At 31.7% G+C, this 17,019-nt stretch overlaps 1 protein-coding gene and 1 long non-coding RNA gene across 4 annotated transcripts; one reads left to right on the top strand and one right to left on the bottom strand.

The window, feature by feature from the left end:
- Positions 1–8,916: 8,916 nt before the first annotated feature.
- On the top strand, positions 8,917–13,193 carry LOC112324073 (uncharacterized). Of its 3 annotated transcripts, XR_002977716.2 has the most exons (5): positions 8,919–10,101; positions 11,167–11,327; positions 11,788–12,199; positions 12,471–12,761; positions 13,005–13,193. It is a non-coding gene; the product is annotated as an uncharacterized LOC112324073 (long non-coding RNA). The 3 variants fall into 3 exon arrangements; XR_002977712.2 differs by having other exon boundaries at positions 8,917–11,327; XR_002977713.2 differs by having other exon boundaries at positions 8,920–11,327; positions 11,788–12,195.
- Positions 11,542–16,124, bottom strand: LOC7488911 (cytochrome P450 704C1). Its single transcript, XM_002320036.4, has 6 exons — positions 15,816–16,124; positions 15,308–15,523; positions 12,907–13,197; positions 12,505–12,825; positions 12,071–12,274; positions 11,542–11,896 (listed from the first exon to the last, which is right to left on the bottom strand). Exons 1-6 carry the CDS (start codon positions 16,122–16,124, stop codon positions 11,708–11,710), a joined length of 1,530 nt encoding a protein of 509 aa, XP_002320072.1. The 3' UTR covers positions 11,542–11,707.
- Positions 16,125–17,019: the final 895 nt, after the last annotated feature.

Here is a 17,019-nt window from a genome sequence, read left to right as displayed (position 1 = left end):
ATGATGTTGCATATGAGGAACGAACAAAAAAACAGTTCATTCTTGTTTTTTAAAAGCTCTTTTCATTGTTAACAAAACCCCAACACAGCATTAATTATACCAACAACATATCGGTGACTGCCAATGGCTATGTCCAAGGCTACGCCAATGACATGCCAACGGCTAAGCAAGCGTTAGGCCTATGGCTACGTCAGCAGCTACATCCATGACAACACCGGTGGCTATGTATACATCCACAAACAACCTTTTATGGCAGATTGTACACCCAAAGGGTAACATTATCCATTTTAAGTATTTTCCTTTTCTCTCTTGCTAGGTTAATTCTTCCTAACACATATGTTTGTAAGACTTTGAGGGACTTTGATGATACATGAAAAAACTATACAATAATATTAATTCTTGAACCAAGTTCAATCAAGTCTATATAATGTTTTATACAATATACACATCTACATAAATATCTTATAACTTAGATATTTAATAAATATTTATATAAAATATATTAAAACTTAAATATTTATCTTAAAAATATCTATATGAATATATCTCTCTAAAGTACTTTAGGTTTCTGGACAACACAAGACTCAACACAATTCTAATACAACAAAAATTTAATACAAGATTTAAACAGTGTTTAAGAAACATTTAAGTATAGAGAATACAAATCACTTTCCTCAAATACTATATTAACTTAAGCATTAAATTTTTTTTCTTAAAGATATTGTCGGGTCAGTAAGTTTTTCAGATTCAGTTTTATATTCCTCCCAAGAATTTTTTTCCAGCGTCATCAGTAACCATCTTTGTTTTGGAAAGGAACTCGAATAAAAAAATAACAATTGAGAAAGAAATAATAGCAAGAGGAAGAAGATATATAAGTTATAAGGCTAATATGGGTATTAAATCAATTATAATAATAAATTTAATTTTTCCGTTGATTGAATTTGCATGTTACTGATTTAATATTTAAATTACTGTCAACTGTTTAATATAAATTTTGATATTTAAAAAGACAAGATAAAATATTGTGAAAAAAAATTAAGATATTTTTTTTCCTAATGAGATTTCCATTTCGTGTTAAGGTTTAACGGCGTTTCAACGCTGTTAACAGGAGGGTGCTGATACGGCATGACGATAGTATTTGATATATGTTATGGAAGTGTTTTTTTTATAAATTGAATTTTTTTTATTTTTTTTATTTTAAATTAATATTTTTAGATTATTTTAATATACAATATCAAAAATAATTTTTATATATTAAAAAATATTATTTAATATATTTAAAAATTAAAATAACTACTACTATGCTTTTATAGATTACGGGGAAAAGCTGGTTAAATATAATGGAGTTTTCTTAACTTTAGATGTATTTAAGAAAATAAAAAAGTAATTAGACATGAATACCCCATATTACCCTTCCCACATATAGTACTCTTAGCCGTTCCACTTCTTCTCTCCTCATTGATATTCTCTTGCTCACCTTCTCCATTCATCGTCAGCCATAACAGCACACGTCGGAAAAGGCCACAAACTATGAACTGCGTAATCTTGGTTTGCAAGACTGTAACTTAAGGATTGTGATATGGAAAGGATGGAAGAAGAGGATTTACAATGATAATATTAGGGGTTGATGGTGATGAGGCTGTGGGGTTCCACTGATGGCGATGGTGTGCAATATCTTAATATCGGTGTGCCGGTCAGGTGAATGCTCACTTGCTTTATCATGTTCAAAACTCGTGTGCTGAAAATGTTAATTCAGTCAGCAAGGCCCAGCTGGAATCTTGTCGATAATCAGCGAACTTTTCTTACTCAATAATGCTTCTGAGCACTTTATCGGAGGAAGAAAACAAGAAATATAAGAGCAAGGTAAGATGTCATCGTGATTGATGGCCATTGATTTTGAAGTAACAATATTATATATATATATGGTGGCATAGGGTTGAATTATTGATGAACAGAGGGGAGCAAAGGTTTTGTATTATTAGCCCATTTTTTCTTTTACTGACGGATAAGAGAAGAAATGTAAATGATTCAAACTCGTTGCTGGCACTGAATGCGTCGTTGTTGATGAGGGAAAGATTTGTCCTTGATAAACTCTTTTGACCACAGATTGAGTTAATTAGTGAATTAATTGGGAAAATGTGGTTTCTCGATAACTCTGGATTCCTGTTATTCAAATACGAAAACTAAAAATGACAGTAGCTTGAGTTTTTGAGAAACCATAAATCTTAGTTTTATGATATGCGGTGGAGAAGAAAAAACGTTGAAGACTTAGTTTTTTTTTAATTTTTATTATGAATTTGAAAATAAATAAAAAAATCTACAGGTTAAAAAAATTAGGATAGAAAATGAAGAAGATGTAGAAATAATGGTAGGAGGAAGGAGACGATGCATAAATTACAAGGGGACTTTGAACATCAAATCAATTATAATCACAATCATATAATATTTTATAGTTTCTTGGAGTTCCTGCTTTCCTAACTCAGCAGTAAAAACTTAATTTTCAAAGTTGACGCCTGTGCAAGCCACTAGTACATCAATAATATAAAAAACACAGAAATTTTACTGAACAAAAAGATTTGAAGATATAAACTTTAAATTTATCATTGTATTCTCTATAATTTAACTATATAGTGGTTTTTTTTTTAAAAAAAAGATTTACAATACCTTTATATAAGTTAGGAAAATCTATCTCTACTAGAAAACAATTTAAAATCTAATTAAAAAAAATAAGGAAATTAAAACAGGATTCGAAATAAAAATAATAAATCTAAAAAATCCTAGAAAAATAATAAAATTAATCCAAACAATAACTTCTGGGTCTAATTCTAAAAGATATAATTGTTCAATAAGTATTAAAATGACTTTTTATAGAAAAATTGTATGTAAAATCACCTGAAAAAATTTAAACTCGATTTAATAGTTAAATCTCTTATTATCTTAATTTTAAGATGCTAATTTAGTTTGGTGTAGTAAAACCTTTTCTTAAACCTAAATTTATCTTATTAGTTTATAAAAATATTTATTATACTATTTACATAGTCTATTTAAATTAAATTCTCATCTAATAGTGTAAGATTATCATTGGAATATTCAAAACTTTTAATTTTCACAAGATTGACTGCATCAATCCTCAAACTCAGCCCTGTTCCTAGAAAAGTTGTTGATAAAAGAAGTTTTTTTTAAAAAAAACACAATACTTTCTTTCTTAGTTTCTCCCTTTTTCATATATAAATTATAAACCCTAACTCCTTAACTTCTCTTATAATTGAGCACACCGAAGGAAGTTTAAGAATTTGTACCCTTGGAGATTTGTTAAAGAAGCACCTAGCTAGATTATATTCCATTTATTTTGTCTTGATCTGATTCATCTTAACCCAGTTATAGTTGAAATAGAGTGAGGTTAATGTTTTTTTCTTCACCTTTTTTACTGTAATTAGATAAAAATCTTGTTTTTTTTTATTCATGTGTAACTGGACCAGAGAGAGAGAGAGAGAGAGAGAGAGAGAGAGAGAGAGAGAGAGAGAGAGAATCAATATCTTTCACTACATCATGGAAACTATGGTACTTGAAAAGGTAATGTCATCTCAATTGACAATTGTTGGCATAAGATAAAGTTTGAATCAAATACTATTACATCGTTACGCCTATTGCCATATCCACTTAAGTACCTGTGTGATGGTCAGAGGAATGAATATTCACTTAGCTTTATCGTGTTAAAAACTCATGTGGTACCTGTTTGATTTAATGTATTTAAATTGTTTTTAAAAAGAAATTATTTTTTTATTTTTTATTTTAAATTAATATTTTTTATGTGCTTTCAAATCGTGTGTTAATATTAAAAATAAATTTTTAAAAAAATATTATTTTAATATATTTTTAAACAAAAATATACTTTTAAAAAAATTCAGTTAGCAAACATAGCTGTAATTGAAGTTGTCGAAAATCAACAAACTTTTCTTACTCTATTATGCTTCTAAGCACTTTCTTGGAGGAAAGAATCATATCTATTAATTTGCTATTTCTATACACATCAGTTTGCCAAGAAAAAAATAATACTATGTGGTCTTTCAGAAATTCTAATCTCCCCTCATCCCATGATAAAATTTAAAGATGATTTACTTGTTCATAGTTCGAACAAGTGTATTTAGAAAAGAAATTTACCTGTTAATTTTTTTTATTTTATTTTGTTTTATTTTGATGGGCTAATATAAAAAAAATTAAAAAAAATATCCATTACACTCCACCCACACTAATGCAACCTTTTCTGCTGGTACTTGAGAGTATGTTTGGCAGTGTGGTTGCGGGTGCTTTTCAAATAACTTTTCGTGTCAAAATACATGCTAATGATGTTTTTTCATTTTTTAAAAATCATTTTTGACACCAGCACATCAAAACAATCCAAACCATACAAACCATATTAAATTTTAGTAAAAATTAAAAAAAAATTCAAATTTTTTGGGAACGCAGCCGCAGCCGCGTTCCCAAACATGCCTTCTCCTACAATTAGTTTCAGACAAAGCTGCTTCTTCTTCGTCTTCTTCTTCTTCTTCTTCTTTGCAATGGAAAGGAAGAAACTCCACTACTTCACCTCGTTGAACTACAAATTTAGGATAACGAATTCGAGATGGGATCCTTGCAAGTTGATGGTTGGCAACCGCACGGTGGCATCTTATCAGAATGGTGGGCTCATCTTATCCCTTGAAGCAAGAAAGATAAGAGCAAGGTAAGATGCCGTGGTGATCTCTAGCTGTCAACAAGCAATTTGTCTCAGCTGAATCCAGAAAAAACATAACCAGCCGCCCCCACAACTTTTGTTCTTGGGTGGGTGAAATGTATGCATCTTCAGGACCCCATCTTGCAAGCCACAGCCCCGATAGCGACTGAAGAAACAGGGAATTCACATGCATGATCATGCATCACAGAAAGATATTTTCTTAAATTTATTTCTTTTAGATCGTTAATATTCCCTTCAGCACTATTCTCCAATTACTTTAGATGACAAGCAATCCTTTCCGGGACTTGAAATCCCTAAAAGTTATTGGAGATTTTCTCAAGTGGAAAACTAAATTTTTTTTTTTGTATCAATATTGCCTTCAGTACCATTCTACAATTACTTTACCTGATCAAGCAATACATCCCAGGACTTGAAATCCCTAAAAAGTTTTGGAGATTTTTCTTAAAAGTAGCACAAGTGGAAATCTTTTTATACAAGCTAGCATAATTAATAATAAAAAAATCATAATTAATCCACTTATGCTATTTTCATACAAAAAAACTCAAATTATTAGCTTCTCCAACTCTATGCAAATAAGACAAGGCTCGAGCAATTCCTATCGTAATCTAAAGCCTTGTTTCTCAAGAAAGTACATGATTTGAGCTCTCTACACGAGAATATGCTGGGAGGAAAGAAACTAGGTTCTTTGTTTACTAAACTCATTACCACTTAAACCTAAATCTTGAAATCTTCATTCAGCCCGTAGGGTTACAACTATTTTATCTTCAAAAATTTTAAGCCAATTCTTCTTAATCTTAATGAACTATATACAAGCTCTCTTGTTAAATTTTTAGTAAATAAATTCATAATAATTTTATTTTTTTTACCTTGCATAATTAATTATAATAATTTTATTCGAAAATAAGTGTTTAATAGTATTATATTTACGACATATATATCTAGACTTACCATTATACATGCTATATTTTGCCATTTCAGATGTTGATTAGATATCGCAATGAATGGACACAAATATGTGGCACCAGCTTCAACCAATATGAAATATCCTCTCAAAGGTTTTGAAGTCACTCGATTTCCTCTCAAACATTATCAAGAGAGCAATGAACTCTAATTCTATAATAGATCATACGATGCATGTTTTCTTGAAGGGCTTTCAAGACATTGTCGCTTCACCAAGTATGGAAATATATTCATTAGTTGATTTTTAAGTCCATAGTGTCAAATATTCATTCGCATCATTATATCTCTTAAGTACTGTCAGATACTTATTATACTAGTGTAACCTATAGTCCAAGATGTAAACCAAGTATTTAAGTATCATATTTATTGCTTAATTTTCAATCATGCAAACCTGGATTATTGGTAAATCCACTTAGCTTGTTAATTGAATATGCAATATTTAGTCCTATGCAATTCATAACATACATTAAGTTCTCAATAATTCGAGAATATTTCAATTGGAGTATCCCTTCACCTTTGTTTTTCAACATTGTATACTTATATACATTGATGTTTTGATAGTGTGCTATTATTATCTTTAAAAAATTTATCAATAATTTTCTCAACATAATAAGATTAAGACAATACAAATCTATCATATATCTTAAAATATTTTATTTTTAGTATGACATCTACAACATCCAATCTTTTCATGTTAAACTTATCAGTTAACACTTTTTTTTTATAAACATAACGTGTATTTAGTATTGAGGTGCATGGTACTTCTCAAAAGTACTTCATTTAAAAATGTATTAAAATATATTTTTATATTTTTCTCATTTTTGACATTAGCACACCAAAACTATTGGAAAACATTTTTAAAAAATCAATTTAATGTTTCTTCAAGTAAACACACTTTTAAAATGTACTCAACGCAGTTTCATACACAAAAATAAATGGTGACAATAATATATTCATTGTTGCCTAAAGTTAATTTTGCCTTCCACATAAATACATACAATGAAATAATCATTGTTTGTGTTTTTTGCATAAACACATTTATCAACCCTGTTGATTTTAAATTTATTTGATAACATAAACTTGTCAAATTTTTTAAGTCATTGTTTAAAAATTTATTTTAAACTATATAATAATTTGACCAGTTTACATTTTTTTTTTAAACAACAAACCCTCCAGGTTGTTCCATTTGACTTCTTCGTCAAGATCATCATTTAAAAAAAAACTATTTTTATATTAATTTTATATATTTCTAACTTGTTAATAGCTGCACAATTGATTATTAACATCCATATAAGAGTTATTCTTAACATAGATGAGTATATATCAAAATAATTCTTATTTGTTATTATTTGAAATTTTTAATAACAAGTTTTTTTTATATTTTTTTTATGATTCTATTAGCTCTCATTTTTTCAATGATTCTTATCTTCTAGGCTTATTTTCTAAGTTAAAAAATCAAAATGAAATGTTTTTATCATTTCCACCTTCATAATACTCCTTAGCTCAATTTCATCGTTATTTATAGATCTTTTATCTATAGTATGATGAAGGCTACATGAGCTATTTTCTTTCATTTTTTTAAGCAAAGGGATTTCTTATGTAGTTTTATAAGAAAAAATATCTTCAAAGATTATAACATTCGATTGACTCCACTTTTATATTAGAATGAAAATCCTTGGTATTTAATTTATGTATAAAAACCAATATAATAAATGCACATTACACTCCAAGTTTAGAAGAGGAAAGTTCAGTTTGGCAGTCATAGAGCCTGTTGACGTAGAGGAGCTGGTTAAAGAGTGTGGCTTTTAATGGTATATAGGTGGGATTCTTGACAGATTTGCCAGTACAGATTTTGTCGAGTGCTCAAAACAAGAAGGTAGTGCGGTTGCTGTGAAGGTGAAGATAGCGGGGTGCATGTCCATTTCTTGGAATGAGTGATTGTCGAGATCAGGTCAATACGTGGTAGGGCCATAGCTATAAAGCTTAGTCTATAAACATTATTGCGCTGTAACTTCTGTACTAGAAAGCAAGGAAAATGACGTGAGCCAAACAGAAAGAATCACTCCTTGTCTTTTGCATGATTAATATCTGAATATTGGTGATTCAGATTAAAGTTCATTGGTCCTAAATCACTACTGCTAAATGAAAGCTTGATAGCGATAATCGGGTAAATTTGAACTGCTTGATACAGGTAGAACACAATTTAGGAAAGGAAAATATGACAAATGAAAATTGGTTTTGAGTTTGTACTCAACATTAATTTACATGGTCAGCAGTGTAAATCTCACTTCTGAAAGGGGTTGGCAGCCTGTGAGTCTTATATTTCCCAGCAAGATCAGTCATGTAATAATGCAACCCGTTGAAGTTGAGAAGGTGGTTAAACACCGTGCCACCAACTGGATGTGACTTGTGTTTTTCTGCTTTTTGTTCATTTTTCTAGTGAATAGTTGGGCTATGAGTACAGATAGGATTGGAACTAAAGCTGAGAATTTGAACGGATCAGGGAGAAAATCAATGGAGGTCATGTTGGAGTTGAACAGTACGTGAAACAAGGAAGATGGATGTTGATATTTTAATGGATTCTGCCCAGTAGAAGTAGTATAATCACATAGACAACGCTGTGTAGGTTGGAAGGAAAGTGACGGTTAATTGAGTAACACTAACAAGTTTATCGTTATGTTAGGGTTTACTTTGTGATGTTATATTTTACCTGAATCCAGTAACTTAGGTATAAATTATATTAATTAGATATTATTATACCAATTGAATTTATAAATTACATCAACTACGTATAAATTTAATGAATTGGGTATTTAGTGATTATGTATTTTTTTTTTTTTTGTAATTGATAATTTTTTGTGAGAATTTGTGAGAATTAATAATTTTAAGAGAATACGTGAGAATGGTTGAATTTTATTAAATTATGTATTTTTTTATTTTTTTTGAATATGAGAGAATTGGTTAATGTTTGATATTACTAGCTATAGTTCAAATAGTTATAAATTATATAAATTTAATATGGTTTTAGATTATTATCCGATACCAACAACAATACTATCACTTATATTTGAGGAAGTAATATTATTTTTAATATGCCCATTTTTTATGCTGTTATTTTGAAGTCTATGATTGGTTGGCCACCGAATATATATATATATAGATCGAAATATGTAGAGCTTTACTTAATAGTTAAACCATAACTTACGTATAATTACAATGCATGTGTGCACCAGAATTCCAATGGTGATTACATGGGATATCATAACAATTTCAATTCACAAAAAAAATCAGTAAAAACATCTTGATTGTGCTTTCCTTTATTATACTTTTCAAAGTTTGCTTTTAGCACATGCTCTGTGTTTCTTGTATGCGTGGACACCTCACTTTGTTCCGGAGTTGGAAGCGGTCAGTTTTCTGTTTCTTGGCCATTTAGAGCCTGTCGAAGTAGAGGAGCTGGTTAAAGTTTGTGCCTTTAACTGGTGGATAGTTGGGATTGTTGATAGATTTGCCAGCAAAGATTTTGAGTGCTAAAAACAAGAAGGTTGAGGGGATAAAGAGAAGTGCTGTTTCTGTGAAGGTGAAGATGGCAGAGAATGTCCATTTCTTGGAATGAATGATTGTTGAGATAAGGCAAACATGTGTAGGGGAATAGCTTTAAAGCTTAGCCTGGAAACATCCCATGCGCTGTAACTTTTGGATGTGGAAGCTAGGAAAATGACATGAACGAAACAGAACGGAGCACTCCTTATCTTTTGCACAAGTAATATCTGGATAGTGATGATTCAAATTAAAGTCACTAATGCTAAATTAAAGCTTGATAACGATGATTAGATTCAAGCTGCTTGTTGCTGGTGGCACATAGTTTAGAAAAGGAAAATAGGACAAATGAAAATTTTCCTTGCAAATTTTATCTCCAAGGTGAAAAAAGTCGTGCGACATCTGCAGCTAACATACCGGTAGAAATCACAGTTGTATATGTGTATCAATGTAAACAGTACAAACAAGATTCACCAGGCCATAATTCTTTGCTTGACATATTTTACCTTCATGACTTGGTCCTTCCAATTGCACGAAGATGCAGACTTCCTTCAATGTGAAGTGTGAACATTGTCCTGTAAGTTATTTTTCTTGTGTCATCAGCTAATTTGAAGCGGAAGAACCGAAGAAGGGCTATTGATAGTATCTTCATCTGCCGGTACGCGAAGTCTTTGCCCAGACATATCCGAGGACCTGCCTGCAAGGGGGCAACCAACAACTTCGGAAATTGTTTCACACGTTATGGCTGCAACAAACGAAGAGAAGATACTAACATGAAATGCTATGAACTTGAATGGCGATTCAGGTTGGAAAATCCCACTGTTGAGCCATCTTTCTGGCCGAAAATCCTCGGCATCGTCTCCCCAAATGTAAGGCATCCTACCCATGGCATATGCCATATAGTATAGTCCGTCACCCTTTTTCATTCTAAAGCCATCAGGAAGAATGTCATCCACTTCTGCACACCTCTAGTTCTTGTGAATTCTTGACAACTTGGGAGTAATGCTTGATTTCTTTCAACATGCATGTCTGTGTTATTAGCTACGTAAAGTTAAACATTGAATTAGATTGGTCGAAAATTGTTCGCGGAGAACTCTTGTGGTGAAAGTTCATGCTCACTTGAAACTTGACTTCTTGAAGTTTTTGTCATTATGACTGTTTTACATTGCTAAAATTGCTTTAGAATTGGGTACTTATACCACCATGAAACATGTAGAAAGTTGGCTAATACAGAATAGAGTAGAGGGAAATCATCCATGTAACTGATCACAACTATGTTTGGGAATAAGGCTTTGCTGAGTAGAGTGCTTTCACTGATTCACTCATATGAGGAAGGAGCTAGATACTGAGTTTGCTAGTTCTGCATCTAACTCATGATGTGGCCCTCAGACTCTCTCTGGGATGTATTAAGTATGAGCAAGTATGTGCCATGGGTCTCATCTTGTTATCTCATTTTTACAGGGAAAACCTTTTACTCAGGAAGCTAATGTGATTTTTGTAATGGTAGTGCCTGTGACTAACCTAATTTTTGCAATGAAAGCTACTTCATGACAGCTATTTATGTCTGCATTTTATTTTTAGAAATGTTAACTATTTGTTTCGAGTGCAATACTCGGACCTGATGTGTTTGTGGTCAGCTGGTCGACACAGAGTTTCCAAGAATTTTGGATCAACGGTAGGATTTTTGTTAGGGGGGCATGCACTTATAATTGCCGCGGGCAGAATGTTAAGGCTACGGGTTAATGCATTAAACTTGCCAAGGACTTAGTGGAGGATATCACTCTATTATGGCCCCTGTAGGTTTTTTCTCTAGTTTGAAGAGGATGCTACAAGGATTCATGTAGTGGACTTGGTGTACTTGAAATTCTGTTCAATTTCATTTCTAATTTGGCTGCATGTGAATTCAAATTTTAGTATCTAAACCCCATTCACAGGCATGTTCAAGCATATGGTTGTTGAACATCTACATGATCACATTTTAATATGTGGAAGAAAAACAAAGAAATCCGAGGAGAGTCAGGACTTTCCTGGACGTGAGCAGATACAGTTTGGAGATGTGGTCCAAGCTCCCCCAAAGCTTACTGCCCCTTCTAAGGTATAGCTTCATTGTTTCATATTTATATATGAATTAATGGATATTCTGTTGTTTAAACAAGTTCAGAGATCTCTGCAGTTGCTTAAGAAGGTGCATGATCCGTCTTGTCGTCTTATGGGGGTCAATAAACGATGGAATTATTGTGCCTATTAGTAATAGATTTATATCCAAATCCACCTCTAAATCAAACCGAGGGGTCTTCAATGCCAGTTCCTTGAACAAACATGGATTTATTTTCCCCACAGATCCATATAAATCCTCTGATTTTTCAAGTCTTTGCTTTACCAGGAAAACATTGTTTAACCTCTTTTACCTTGGATGGTTTGGGCTGGGTTTTACGCCCATGTTTATTGATGTAATACCATTACAGATATACTGAGCTAAGCACTGTCTCTGTGGAGGGCACAAACATGGAGGCCTCCATCAACATGAAGATTAATCATTGTCCTGTAATTGACAGGTTTCCTTTCATCAGCGAGTTTAAAAATGAAACTGCCCAACAAGACAGCCGCGAAGATCTTCATCTGCCTATAAGCAAATTCCTTCCCAAGACATATCCGTGGCCCTGCCTGTTAACCAGCAGAAAGGCAGATTTTAGTCATTTGGTCAACGAGATTGGGAGTCCATAAAGTTAAGCTGAGCAAGCACTGAAAATAGATCTTAATGATTTGCACAGCAAAGGCAGCAGAAAATTTATTTGAATGTTAATCAAGTGAATTAGACAGATCTTTATTTCCACTAACCTGGAAAGCTGTAAACTTGAAAGGGCTTTCTTGCTGAAACACGCCATCCTCATTGAGCCATCTTTCAGGCTTGTATTCCTCAGCATCATCGCCCCATATGAACTTCATCCTGCCCATTGCATAAGGTTGGTAAGCCACCATATCTCCCTTTCTCACATTAAAGCCATCTGGTAGAGTGTCATCAGAAAAGCAAACCTTCGCATCCTGCAAAGCAAAGAATTTTGAGATGCAGAAACAAAAAAATTATACAATTATCCAGGAAGCATTATTAACTCTATACAAGCATGTTGAAACATCAAGTATACTGCGAGAATTGAAGGCATTTATTTCTCAAGAATCGTAGTTTCAGTCTTGAAGAATTCGTAAATAGTCACAAATTTATTTGTGTTGTTTCTTGCAGCCAGGAATTGCAAGTGCACATAATTTCTTCTTACCACAGGCACAGATGGATACAGTCGAAGAGTTTCAGTAATTGCTGCATGGAGATAGTTCATCTTTTCTAGAGCTTCATCATTAATACTGGCTGCAAATTCTGCAAAATTTGTGATCTCTTTCACTTTAGTTGCTTCTCTTACTTCTTGTGCAACCTTTTTCTGCACGGCTGGATACTTGCACAACATGTAGATGAACCATGATAGAGCAGCTGCTGTTGTGTCTTTTCCAGCAATCACAAAATTGAGAATTATGTCCCGTAAGTATGTTGGATCACTCTCGGTCACTTGCAGGAACCTTGATAAAATGTCATCTTTCTTTAACTGCATTTTCCATGTAAGATCAAGTAAAATTCATGCCTCTGCAATCTATCAGAAATAATAGTTTCAAGGAGAGATACTCACAGAAGAAACTTCTTCTGAGTTACGCATTAGCTCAATTTTTTTATTGATTAGTTTATACACAAAGTCATTAACCACTTTGACGTTTTTCTTCAATGCAGCTTCCGATCCAATATTAAAAAACCTCTTGATTTTCCAGAACACGTCAACATATCGCCAAAGGGTCAATGCACTTGCATCATCAAAAGCACTGGTAAATTTGACACCTTCTTCATTGGATCCACACATGCTGTCTAGCTCAACCCCAAATGCAACTTTGAATATCGAATCTAAGGTTGATTTCATAAACAGATCCTGCACAACTAGTTAAGCTTAGAAGGATGGACGGATCCAGAATGTGGGCAATGTGGGCACTTGCCCACGCTGTCAAAAAAAATTCAAATGAAATATATATCATGCCAAAACCGGTAACGGTTTCAATGGATAGAAGAATTAAAAAAAATAAATTGAATGGATGTGTTTTGATGATAAGAAAATAATTTCAAGGAATTAAAACGGAAATGAAAAATAAAAGTTGAAAAAGAACTATGTGAAAAAGTGTTGGTTGAAGCCTCGGTTAAAAATCGGTAACGTTACCGTGAAATTATAGTAAGCATGTAAATGAAACATGATGAAAAGAAAAAATAAATATATTTTGAAATAAGAAAATGGCTTTGAGAACTTATTAAAACAACTGATATGGTTCTAGCAATGATTAAATAAGAAAATTTGAATTTTGATGTAAAATCACTTACTGATCAATTTTATACTATCAAGCATAATTTTCAATCCGGTCATCAGATTGGGCTGAAAGTTTATGAGGAGCCTCCTGATACATTGCTCTATCTTGGGTTAAAACTTTAGGTTATTCTAAATTTAAAAAGGCCATGCGAGAATATCAATAGTCGGACTAAAAATAACATGTAAGCTCATTTCATAAATAAGCTTGAAAAACTGGAAATTCAGCTTCTTCTTCCCTTTGAAGCTGCTAGCCAATGCTAAAAAACATTAGAAAAGAAAAAAAAATTGAGAGATTCTTTACTAAAACCCTGAAGAGGAACCAAGATATAGATGAGGTAGTGAGTATTGAATGTTGAAGTTCAATATTAACTAGGATTTAGAGTTTGTAAGAGTTTTAATATTATCTAAATGAGGAATCCTAATTAATGTAGGAATCCTTGATGAAGAAGGATTTGTAATAGACTAGTTTATTAGAATACTGTTTAATTAGAATGTTACATTACTTATTAGATTAGGATTTCCTTTGAATAGTTTAATTCCTTGATTATCTAAGACTCGGGACCTATAAATAAGGTTATAATCTTAAACATAATACACAAGTATAGAGAGATATAAAGAAGAGCTATAAAGGTTTATTTTTTAAAAAAACTTTTAATAAAAATATCATTCATCTCATTCTTCTTCTTGTTCTTTAGCTTTGTTCTTGTGTATGTTCTTATAAATTAGTTACCACACCATATCCTTCTTTTCCAACATTGAACATATCTAACTCAATAATTAAAGAGAAAATCAAGTGAGAGAAAAGAAATAGAGAGAAAACTCACGACATTAAAAGAAAAAAAGAGAAGCAGAAAACTTTGACTAGTTAACATTCGAATTCCATATATTATTATTGGGCAAGACATTATAAACTCGATTGTATAAGTTTAAGTAAAAATTAACAAAATTTATGCAAAATTCTTAAATTTTGAATTAGAGTTCTTAAATATTAAATTAAGAAAAGTGAAATTATGAAAATATGATGTTCTTGGAATAATAGGATGTAAACGGCTTTAAATAAAGCACAATTGAAGAAGAAAAATTAGGTGTTGGTAGTGAAAGTAGGGCCGGTCATATAAGCGGGGGATAAGAACTCTTAAAACCAAAGTAAATGTTTGTTAGTTATATGTATTTAATATGTGTTGTTTTGTTTACAATAATTGAAATGCATTTAATTGTGTTGTTTAGTTGTAGTTGAATTTTCAATGTAACTTAGAAAAAAATTGTGAGAAATTGATGAAATAAATAATTTATGGTTATGTGTTGGATGGTTAAAATAAATAGTTTATGGCTAGTTATAAGGATGGTTTGTTAAATGATTGTTTGGTTATTTATATTGAAAAAGAGATATTTGAAAATGTTGATAATGAGAACATCTTACAACGTTTTCAATACATGAAGTCTCGTACGGAATAACTGTGAATTATAAAAAAAATAGAATTTTGTGGAGTAACTTTTTAAAATATATGTAAATTTTTTAACTTTATATTAATAACTTATAATTTTTGACCTTTTCAGATCTTAATTAATTTAGGTATATACTTACCGACTGAAATTGTATCTTGGATCCGTCCTGCTGAAGAGGTCACGCAATTTGAAAATCATTTCATGATGTTTACTCTATGACATTGGATCAAAGACTAACCTGTATGTCCATTGACTGGTTAGCTTTTGCAGCTTCAGACACTATATTAGCAAGTTTTGCCACATTCTTCCTGAAGACCACACTGCTAAAGTCCCTCAAAACCTTTGTGGAGAACTCATGGCTCGAAACCTTTCTTTGCTGGCGCCATTTGTCACCGTCAACAGTGAATATCCCATCACCTAGTAACCCACTTAGATTGTTGTAATTATGGTCCCCCTGCACAAAGTTTGAGCAAGCTAAACCATTACCCTTTCAGCCATTGGAATCTAATCCCCATGGAAAAGTGAACAGTCAAAACAAATTCTCAAATTCTAACCCCTAATTTTGGATTCTCCAAAGTTTTCTTGTATCGTCGAGTATCGACAGTACTAGCAGGGTTTTTGAGAATATTCAAAACTGGGTGTTGAATTCATCAGGCTAATCTTACACAGTCCACATCATAAAAACAGGGACCAAGCATTTGGTACTGATATTAACGAAATAGATCACAGTAAGAAGAAATAGATACCTTGCCATAATTTTCGAAGTTGGTTTTGAGTATGTACTCAACATTTACAGGATCAGCCGTGTAAACCTCACTTCTGAAGGGGGCGATCAGCCTGTAAGTCTTGTATTTCCCAGCAAGATCAGTCATGTAATGATGCAACCTGTTGAAGTTGAGAAGTTGGTTAAACACCGTGCCACCAACTGGATGGTACTTGTGTTTTTCCTGCTTTTTGTTCAACTTTCTAATGGAGAGTTGGACTGTGAAAATAGATAGGATTAGAACTAAAGCTGAGAGGGTGAATGGATTAGAGAGAGAGTCAATGGAGGCCATGTTGAAGCTAACACCATGTGAAACAAGGAAGGTGGTTGTTCATATTTAAATGGATTCGACTTTCATCCTTTTTTATTTCATAAAAAACAAAACTTGAAGAACCCCTGCTACCCCTCCAATGTATCTTCCTCCGTGTCGTTCCTCTTTCTTTATTGTTTTTTTAAATGTTATTTTTTAAAGTATTTTTTTAATATATTAAAATAAATTTATTTATTTTTTAAATTTTATTTTTAATATTAATATATCAAAATTATTCAAAAATATAAAAAAAATATTTAAAATTAAAAAAAAAAATTAACTATTAGATCGTCACGCCTATTGCCATATCCTAATATTGGTGTTCTAATATCAGACGGTGCATAGACATGTCTAGATTGAATTAATCGTCGTCCCCTGATTGTTAGTTTTAGCGTGTTCTTTCTTTGTAATGGATAGGAAGAGACCCTTGTACACGAAAATAGTGGTCTATGACCAGCACGAGGATAATATTTATAATTAAAATTATTTTTTTAAGTATTTTTTATTTAAAAATATATTAAAATAATATTTTTTTTATTTTTTAAAATTTATTTTTAACATCAACACACCAAAATAATTCAAAAACACATAAAAATTAATTTGAAAAAAAAAATATTTTTTTAAAGCGCAAAAACACCGCAAAAACAAACACGGCTTAAGTACCTGTTTGGGAATGTGATAAAAATGGCTTTTTAAAGTATTTTTTGTTTGAAAATACATTAAAATTTTATTTTTATTTTAAAATTTTATTTTTGATATTAATATATCAAAATAATTTAAAAACATATACAAAAAAAAATTTAAAACTAAAAAGATAGAATATTTTCAAAAACTTAGTTGGACGGTAATATCAAACACCTCCTATGTACCAATTTAA

This window comes from Populus trichocarpa, chromosome 14, assembly GCF_000002775.5.
Source record: "Populus trichocarpa isolate Nisqually-1 chromosome 14, P.trichocarpa_v4.1, whole genome shotgun sequence".
Classification (NCBI taxonomy): Eukaryota; Viridiplantae; Streptophyta; class Magnoliopsida; order Malpighiales; family Salicaceae; genus Populus; species Populus trichocarpa.
The sequence above is the reverse complement of the archived record's forward strand: the minus strand, read 5'-3'. Positions and strand labels throughout refer to the sequence as shown.